This window comes from Medicago truncatula, chromosome 3 (genome assembly GCF_003473485.1).
Source record: "Medicago truncatula cultivar Jemalong A17 chromosome 3, MtrunA17r5.0-ANR, whole genome shotgun sequence".
Classification (NCBI taxonomy): domain Eukaryota; kingdom Viridiplantae; phylum Streptophyta; class Magnoliopsida; order Fabales; family Fabaceae; genus Medicago; species Medicago truncatula.
In genome coordinates, this window is record NC_053044.1 from 37,432,122 (window position 1) to 37,442,670 (window position 10,549).

At 32.7% G+C, this 10,549-nt stretch overlaps 1 protein-coding gene across 1 annotated transcript; it reads right to left on the bottom strand.

The window, feature by feature from the left end:
* Nucleotides 1-1,411: 1,411 nt before the first annotated feature.
* LOC11418115 (proteasome subunit beta type-5) lies at nucleotides 1,412-5,029 on the bottom strand. Its single transcript, XM_003602044.4, has 7 exons — nucleotides 4,854-5,029; nucleotides 4,451-4,580; nucleotides 4,244-4,350; nucleotides 2,804-2,938; nucleotides 2,619-2,722; nucleotides 2,435-2,535; nucleotides 1,412-1,799 (listed from the first exon to the last, which is right to left on the bottom strand). The coding sequence occupies exons 1-7, from the start codon at nucleotides 4,962-4,964 to the stop codon at nucleotides 1,672-1,674; spliced, it is 816 nt and encodes a 271-aa protein (XP_003602092.1). The 5' UTR covers nucleotides 4,965-5,029; the 3' UTR covers nucleotides 1,412-1,671.
* Nucleotides 5,030-10,549: the final 5,520 nt, after the last annotated feature.

Below are 10,549 nucleotides of genomic sequence, written 5' to 3' on the forward strand. Positions count from 1 at the left end.
TGGTATAGGGGGCCAAAACTGTTAAAGATCCAATACATTGGGGCTGTTTTGTATTTTAATTAGTTAGGAGGCCAAAACTGCCAAAGATCCAATACTTAGGCTTTGTTTGGGAGTTTGGAGGGAAAGGAAAGGAAAGGCTTTGAGGGGTGCAAAATATGAGGAAAAATAGAGAAATCTTTTAAAAAATTTAAAAGAGTAGTTTGTTAGAGAATAATAAATTAATGCATATGATTACTTTTTTTTTAATTTTAAAAACATTATAACAACATAAATTAAATTTGAAGAATTCTTATTAACCCTCCAAAACCCCCCAAAACCCTCCTCCAATACAATTTTTTAGTTCCTCCAAATGAGGAGGGTTTTGTATTATGAAGAAAAGTTAACCCCCAAAGCCCTCCTCTCCCATTTTCCTCTATTTCTTCCACTTACTTATTCCTTTTTTCCCAAGCCTTCCCCTCCAAACTCGCAAACAAAGCTTTAGGGGGCTGTTTTGTATTTTAATTAGTTAGGGGTTCAAAATCGCAACTTCTTGAAACATAGAGGGCCAAAAGTGCAATTAAGCCTATTAAATATACTTGGGTAAGGGTGCAATTGTGGCTCACTGCTCCCTAATAACAACAATTTCCTCTTATATATAAAATTGAACATGTCAACCAACGATTAGGTGCAATAGCTTAAACCCTTGAATCATATTCAGGATTCAAAGAGAACGGGGGAAAAGCTGCGTCTATTAAGAGAGAAATTGAAACCTGACTAACATTTTACATTCTCAAAGAATTATCCTACAACTACTGATTGTGGAGATACCTTGAGTCTAGTCTCACAATAAAAAATAAATAAATCTCCCAGCAATGGAACTTTAAAATTGATAAGATAAAAAAAAATTAAAATTTAAAAAATAAATCCACGCAGTTTTTACACAATCATATGACAGATAGGTATGTGTGAAATGGCTACATGATGGTGATGGTTGCAGATTTGACTACATGAATTCTACGAAAAAGGGTTATCAATGACTCATCTCTAGTGCTAACTTGAGAGTTGATACAATGGTTGGTGCTCTAGATAGAATGAAATGGTTGGCAGTTCGGCTTGATTATGCCCACCCTATCAAAAATTAGTCTGCAGTTTGGCATCGTAATGAACCATAATACCCTCTCGTTAGTTTCTTATTTGTCTGTGATATGGAATTTGAATAAAATTGGTTTATTCAAATCAGAAGTGGTCTCAGCTGTTTGTATAGCATTCAACACTAACATAATTTTGCAGAATTAAAAAAAAAAAAAAAAAAAAAAAACCTGTTTGGGAAAGAAAAAAACCACCTGGCCTAAAAATCTAAAGCAAACAGAGCGGAGAATGTTCTAATATAAGTTTGACCTGAAAATTAGATTAGTTTTTTTTAAGGTTAACATGAAAACTTCTTGTTATCGCTTCTCTTAAAACCTGAATTTGGACAAACAATTCTACATCAAACGTTCTTTTCCCATTCAAACTATTCAACATTACACATAGCTACTTGATCTGAAAACTTGACACAACCTTAGAGCATAGCTAGCAGCACTTGTGTAAACATAGAACTGGCGACAGTTTTGAATATAAATCATGTCCATGCAATTGATTCAAAATACGCAGACAAGTATAAGAAACTCAAGATATCCATGAGTTATTGAATCAGGGTCCAGCTGCCTCAACCATTTCTTGCTCCACGGTGCTTGGGGTAACTGGGTTGTAATGGTAGTGAAGTTCACCAACATCATCACCAGACAATTTCTTCCATCCAGTTGGTCCCACATAGTAAACTGAAATCATATAAATGAATATCCAAGTTAGTGACAATAATTTCATGCCTTACAGGTTTATAGCAATAAAATGTGTGTATAGCTGCCGCAAAAGGCTGACCTAGTTAGAGGCAACAATAATAATAATATTCCTATAGTATTTCATCTTAAAGAGTTAGTTTAGCAAACCATGAACTATTTTCAAGTAAGTGCAGATAGTACAACAGTTATCATGTTTGGGATGGCAGTAGAGTTGAAACTTGCTACCGTACTCATTCTAACAAAAAGTGAGGGTACAGTAGCGGTAAGAAGTTGAAATACTCTAGGGCCCCGTTTGGATTGAGCTTATGAAAAATAGCTTATGCAAATAAATGAGCTTTTATATTAATTCATAAGTTCTCATTAACGAAAATTTTATCTACATAAGTTGGTTTTTCATAAATTACCTTAACTAATAATAAATAAAAGCTTATTTATTTGCATAAGCTATTTTGCATAAGCTCAAAATAAGCTCAATCCAAACGGGCCCTAGGAGTACATGTTATATATCTTGTTAATGTAATCATAATAAAAAACATGTGGGAGGATGTTAACAATCCCTTATATATGTGTGTGAATGCTGGAAAGCTGGTCAATAGGGGAGAAGGGTAGAATACCGCTAGCAACTCCACCACTGGCTCCATCACGAAATGTTGCATGATAAATTGCCCGTCGAGCCAGTTCCGAAGCTTCCTCAACTGACATGTCATATTTGTACCTAGTGTGATAAAGAAATTGTAAATTGTTGACAGGATTCGACACAAGAATTACTGATGATAAGTAAATAGAAGTTTAGCTAACCCGCTGTCCAGTACACCATAAGCATATGGCGAACCAGATCCTACAGAGAATCTATTGCCTTTTAGTCTTCCTCCTTCACTATCAACATAATATAGACCAGGACCCTAAAAAAAATATTCAATCATTGTAAGCCAAAATATTACTATTAGAGCAAAAAGGCATTTACAGGTTGACATGTGAATTACCGTCTCATCCCATCCAGCAATCATGGTACCAACAGATAATCCCATTCCACGGTAAGAGTATAAAATGTTCGCAAGTAACTTAGAGGCTCCTGTGACTGAAATTCTTCTTTTATTTGCCAATTCATGCAAGCGACACTGCAGATAATATGAACCACATCAGAAAAGCCATTTGTAACCTCAAATAAAAAAGGACCGAAATGACATAGTGTAGAACAAATAGTTATTTTAGTCCATAAGAACAAACTCATTCAATTAATCCATTACCATCTACAAGGATTCAAAATTGAAGGATCGAAAAACCATAATAATCAGGCATACACGAAGGTCTAGTAAGTCAGCTAATTGATAAAAAAAAAAAAAAAAAAGAAGTTGGAATCAAAATGGAAGACAAAGACAAAAGTTTATATACAGGGAAAAAAAGACATGAAGCAACCAGTGTAGTTAAATAGCGGCTATAGTGGTGCTATAGTGCTATTGCATAACAGAATTTGAACAAAACACTATTGTTCAGAGATACACCATTCAGTAAAAAATATTTTGAAATAGAGGCTATAGAACTATAGCATATAGCATAGCAGAATTTGAACACAACGCTAATTTCCACGATTTAAAACACTGGAAGGAACCCATAAAAAACAATAACAAACATAAATGAAACAGATAAAAAATTGACATTTAAATTTTGACACCAACCACAATAAAAGCTACTGTCCAATAGTTTTGGCACGCACTGTATCTCAATTAAGGATTAGTTTGTCCTAAACAGACCCACAATAGCAAACAATATACCGTGTATCGTATGCATATAAAAATGGGTCAATCTGAATCGAATATCAGTTAACCATGAGTGAGTGGACCTTAATATTAAGCCTAATATATTCAAAATATACCCATTCGAAACAAATGACATAACAACCAAGTCTTAGTGTATCAAGTCTAAAGGTTATTCACGGACAAATAATGAAAGCATCCACAATATTGTGTGAGTAAGCTTGGATTAATGTGGCCTCCATTGGGGTTTGCGAAACATACAACTTAATTCCTATCAATTTCAATAGTTCCCAAGCCATACATAATTGATTTTCATACCATTAACATTCCCATCATTTACACGACCTTCTCGAAAATATGGCATATATTTAGCTTCTACCTCCCCACTGTCCTAACCCTGTCCACTTTTTTCACTCCTTAATTGATTCCTAAACACAGGCTAAGCTGCGGTCTAGAGACAGATAATTTTCAGCCATTGAGTATAAACATGGTACAAACTGGAAGCAAATTTTCATTACTAGCAACAACACAATAATTGCTGTGAAATAGTCAAGGGAACTAGACTTAATATGAAACCAGCATGCAGCAGGAACTTAACGAAGATACTAAGCTGAAATATAACAGAACAGAGAAAGGTAAGCATAGAGGATAGAAGGTAGGCAAGATTACCTTGATGCCGAGATTCCTATGCCAAAATTGGCAATCAGCAGCACCTCCAGCCATAGTTCCAAGCATGTACGGATTAATTTCAATAATTTTCTTCACAGACTGTGATGCTATAAGCAACAACAACAAAAAAAACATTGTTTAATTAGAAGCAAGTAACATAAAAACCCTACCAATACCAAAGAGAAGAAAAAGTTGATAAATACTCACATATATATCCTCCCATACTAGCACGAGAATCAGCAGCTACCATAACACCCTCCTTGAATATAAAAGCAAGAGTTGTAGTACCCTTCGCGGGTTTCACCATCTGAATAGTTTCTTTAACAAACCCATCGAACTACCAAAATCCCAAAACTCAATTATTCAGATAAACCCTTCAAGTATCAACCTTTTTCTACAACCTACTCCTTATTCATTTCCAATTTTACAAAAAACATAAACCCTAAAACAAATTCTTCTGATTTTCAGAACCGTCAAATTAAAAACATTGGGCAAACAAAAAGTATTGAAGCCATCGAAACCTTCAAGCATCAACCTCTAAATATAGTTTGTAGTGATTTTTTGCGATGATCTCAAAATTGAAAAGATTGGGATTGAAAAAAGTACTTACATCGTTGGAATTGGGAAGCTGGAACGATGGGGGTGCAGAGATTTCTCCAGCAACGTTGATTCCATGTGAAATCAAAGATGGGAACGATTCGAGAGCAGTGGTATCAAGCATTGTTTCAGATTATCGATTGTGGTGTTAGATCTCGGTTGTTTGAAGCAAATATAAGGGAGGTTAAAAGAAAGAACTTATATTTGTTGTTGTTGTTGTCTTGAGGGAAAAGAAAAGGTATTATTTCTCTTGGGCTGGGTTTAAGCATATAAGCCCAATCACAATATACACCTCCTTACTATTGAATCTTATAACATAAAAAATGTTTAGATAAAATCATAATTTTATATATCAAAAATAAAAATAAAAATAAGAAAGTTTTTCTTTAAAACTTTGTGCCTATTTGTTTAGATTTTTAAAATATTTTTTATGTTCTAGTTATTTTTGTGTTTATGTTTTTGGTATTTTTATTCTTTTTGAGTAATCAATGATTTTTTTATGTTTTTTTTAAAAAATAATTTTACTTTTTTTTAAGAATAAAAAATAATTTTAAAGTATAACAGTCTTTTTTTATTAAATAAGAAAATAAGAGTATTTTTTACACCTATGTCAAAGAGACACATGACATTTAAAAAGAGACAATTGCAGTCTAATTGGCTCGAGAGATTAGTCTACATAATTGTGCGCATAAGATATTTGTTCACACAAAAGAAAATCATTAAGACTTTAATGAAAAAAATCCAGTAAAACTTGTAGGTTTAATTGCACTTTTGACCTCCCAAATTTTATAATTGTACAATGTTAGACCTCAAGTTTAAAATGAACAATTTTGACCCTCAACTTTACCTCATTTTGCTTCATTGGTCCCTCATGCACATTTTGACCAATTTTGGCATGACTGTCGCATCTTCATACACTCTTCTTTTCTCTTACACTCCCATCTTCTCTCTTACTCTTACATTTACGGTAAACTGATAAAGCTTTATCTGCACTTGTCAGTGTTACTGTTTGGTGCATTTGCGGACTACTGTATTGCAAAAACTCATGTCTGTAGCTATGAAATTCCTTCCAAACACAACAATTAACCCCCAAGAAAACAAAAATGAAAAAATTCACAAGTTATCAAAACTGTTTTTGGAAAAAAGATACACAGTACATTGTTAATAAATAGTTTTCATCCCTACAAAGATATAGTTTTTGCTTTTAAACATCGTAAATTTTGTTTTGAGTTGGAGAACACAAGGAAAACTTGTGTGGTCATATTGTCATTGCCAGTATTCATTATAAACAAAAACAATTTTTTTGTTCTAATTTTATGACTAAATTTTCCTAACGTGAGAATAAGAGAGAAGACGGGAATGTGAAAGTGAAAACAAATGGAGGTTTGATTTGGAGGTGGATGGAGGAAGAAGAAGGACGATTGGATGGAGTGATTTCCTTATTTTTCACGTCAGCGTCTGCGAACATATGAAGATATCAATTCATTAAAAATAGCTAAATCATATTTTTTGTCAAAATTGGTCGGAATGTGCATGTGGAACTATAGTGATTGCAAAATGGGGTAAACTTGAGGGATCAAAACCACTCATTTTAAACGGAGGTCAAAATTGCACAATTATGAAAACAAAGAGGTAAAAAAACACAATTAAGCCATATTTAAAAGTGCAATTTAAAACAGAAAGTAAGAGGAAACAAAAAAATGTTCTAAACTAGTGTAACGCCTCGTGTCAAGCACGAGATACATTTTATTTAAAATGTTTTAACAAGGTTTGCACATAAATAAGTTTTTTAGATATTATTTGACTTTTTTAGTTTGATTTGATTCAGAATTTTGATATTATGTAGTACTTTATCTTCGTATTTAAAATTGAAACAGAGTTCGCAGGGACATGCCAACTCTGCTTAAAATAGTGAGAAAAAGTACAACTATGCTTAAAATATAAAAATACTATAAATTACTATATTCTTAAAAATATATCTAATTAATAAGAGGTATGATTACCTCTGTTATAATCTACCATTATGGCTCTGCCATCTCTTTAGAAATCTTCTGCCACCTCACCTTTTTTTCGAAACCTTCATCACTTACGATGTACCAACATGCAACGATGGTGCGATGAGTGGCGTCGTCCCCCCGCACCACCCTTTTTTCGGTTCCCACAACAATTCGTGTTGTTGGTTTCCGATTCAACCAGTACCGCATCTGCTACGGGTGGTGGTTGTTGAGTTGTTGGTATTCATAAATTGTTGGTTGTCACCGGCGATCTTGTTTGGTTCTGTGTGTTGGCTTCTCAATGGCAGAACCCCGCGTTGGTTTGGTTGAAACCCGAAAGGGTCCGTTCTTTATCCTCTATTTTGCCACCGTTTTAGACCTTTTTCGCCGCCGTGTGGATTGGTTATGGTGGGTCATTCGAATCCGCCGTCTCCTCCCTTTCTTTGGAGGTGGTTGCGGTTCTATGTTGGGCCAGAAATGACTATTAATTTGATGTTGATCATAGCAGTAAACAGTTAGTGCGTGTGGATTTTTTAATTACCGTGTTGGCGGTTGAATCTACTCCCCACTCTCAAGAATATGTATGTGTTTCGTATCCCATTAATCCTTGATTGACATGAGACTGTGTGGACTTGAAAGAGTTGTTAATGCTTGTTGCCGTTATTGCAGGGAGTTGATGACACGTGATCCGATTTTGTGTTGAAGATCGATCAATTCGCCAAATTATAGACCCGTTTTGCCCTCACAAACGTCTATCGTTAATGGTATTCGTTTGTTAGAATTAATTAGGGTGGATCCACTTGGATTGACTAGTCAAATTTTTTGTCCTCCCAAATTTCGTATAATTTTTTTCTTTTTTTAATAATATATATGAGCAACTGACAATCGATTAAAGTAGGGTACCAACTTAATTGAGATTATTCTTTTTGCTCTTGTCTTATAAAAATATAATAAAAAATCTACCACTTTGAATAAAACTATTACTTTTTTTATTTAATCACAATACTCTCTCGGATTTCAATTATAAAAAAAATATCAAAGTTAAAAAATTTACTTATATGCAATTAGTTTTCTCGAATGTTTCTAAAAAAAGTTAAATTTATGAAAAGTACCATCTATTGGAACTTGTTTCATGAGAATAAAAAAATATTAAAAATAAAACTTACATGAGTTAAAATGTATATTAAGATAAATAACATTAAATAGAGTCAAAGTAAGTTATATATATTTTTTTAATTTAAGATAATATAAGGTAGTTGTTTATTTTTTATATCTAACATTGGAGAGAATCCCTAAAAAAATATTGGAGAGAGTATTTCTCTCGGAAGCAAATTATCTTTAGTGAGAAAAATTTGAGAAAACAATTTTATTTAATCTTCACTCTTCATTTTTTTTTAATTAGAGATCAAGGTCACAAATTAAAACAATCTAACCTAATTTGGTTATGTTTTAGTGTAGTTATGATTTCGAATTCATCATTTCCCCTTTTTTTCAAGCAAACACTTCCTCCTTCTTAATGTTCCTAACCAAAATCCACAAACTAAAACCTCCATCAAACATGGGAAGAAAAAGGTAGGAGATCTATGTCAACGCAACTAAAAATAAATGTAATTGTTTTACCAATTATTAGAAAATGTATTTACTAAAAGGATTGTGGAAAAATATCTCCTTCATCAAAATAAACATACATTTTTTTTAGTTCTTTTTGTCTCCATAATTTAACGGTTGAATTTGATCTTAGTTGATTGAAAAAAAATTTGTAACATCGTTTTCCAATCTCTAAAGAAACAAATAAAATGGTTCAAGTAAATGAATAAATATGTATGTTTTAATGGTATTAAATAATCAAGTTGATAGTTATAAATACTTACCTAGGAACAACTTAACTTTTGCCAAAAAAATTGTCAGATTCGTCTTTTTAAATTTACCGGAAGATAGAAAAAAGAGTACGTTCAAACTGATATCTCTTAAAAATTAATTGACAAATAATTAAAATAATAATTAAATATCATAATCTATTATATATTAAAAATAAAAACAAATCGATTAAACCCATTCGAATTCAATTCAATGTTCTTGTAATGTATCTTTGTATTCTCCTTCAATATCCGCCACAATTGATTTAATTTCTTTCATTCTTCAAGGCTTACTTAAGTAAAAATTATTTTATTGAATCCTTATTATTTTTAGTGTGGAGAGAGTGCGGAAGCTAGGAAAGTCAATTGGATTAAGTGAGATAAGGTCTGTCATGGTTCATATAGTTGTTGCTTGAGGGTTCGTATGATGCAGAATTTTAACTTATCTTTGTTACGTGAATAGTTTTGGAGGCTAATATGGATCAATGAGTTTGCATTTTAAAGTTTTAGCTTCTTAGAATAGGTTGGGTGAGTTCATGTGAAGAGTGGGGACAATTAGGCATATGTGTGGTAAAATTACTTCCATGGTGTTAAAATAGGGGTGGAGATGGGGATTAGAAATTGGTTTGATGACAACTTGATGATAGTGGAGAGAATGAGAAAAATACTCCTTTTTTTGCAATGATTCGTGGTTGTATAGTGGTCCTTTGTGTGACATATTTAGAAGAACTTTTGAGTTATATCAAAATAACTCTATGCCATTTAAGGAGATACGTAGGTTAGGGTTGGATGGGGTGGAGACGATGTCATAAAAAATTTCTTGGAATGAGGTGCATGGGATATATTGCTATTTGTTGGACACAATTATTTTTAAGGGTAGCGTTTTTGATAAGTTTCTTTAAAGTTGATCATGGTGAAAGGTACCATGACAAAGGGGTATATCATCTAGTTGCAAGTGGAGCATGATCAACCTATGACTCTAAAAAAATCTCATTATGAACAAAGTAGCTCCTCTAAATGTCTCTCTCTTTTCGTGGAGGCTCTTGAATATCTGAATTCTAATAAGTGGCAACTTAGCTTGATGGAGTAGTTAAAATATGGACTTATTTTTATGTCCTGGCAGATGTGAAAATGAGGAGAATTATCTTTTTTATTTTTAGTGTGAATTCTATAGTAGCATATGACATAATACTCTAAAGTGGTTGGAATTATTGTGTTCTTCCAATTAATTATTGTGATGGTACTCTTCATTTCAGTGGTTCTCAATTGTTCCAAAAAAAGTTCGTTTTAGTTTTTAGTTGATTTTGCTTACTTGCATTTGGATTATTTGGAAAGACAAAAATTCTTACATTTTTGTCACAAGAACCAGTTTATGGTGTTGTTAGATAAATTTACATTTCTTGTTTACTGGATACAAAATGCTAAGAAATCATGTATGTATTTTGAGTTGAAATGTTGGTGGAATAATCTTTCTACTTGTCTTGGTTATTCTACCTCATGATTTGGTTCTTTTGTATCTATGCATGTTGAACTTTGTATTTTCCTTTATTGGGCAAATCTTGTGCTTGAAGGGTTTTTAACATAATTGATTTGAGGTCTTCATACAAACAAAATCCACCCAGTCAAGACACCAACTACATCAATATATAATTTATTTCATGTTGTTAGAAAGAGATAGGGGTTTGAAATTAGTTTGATGATAAAAATATGATTTAAATTACATTTCATGTCGTAAGAATTATTGAAAACATCATATGCAGTGTAAACGAATACATGTTTGTAGGTACCAAAGAAAATTTAGATATTTTGACTTCTGTGTTAATTGTAAAATTCAGCTTGTATTCGTTGTGTGATGGTCT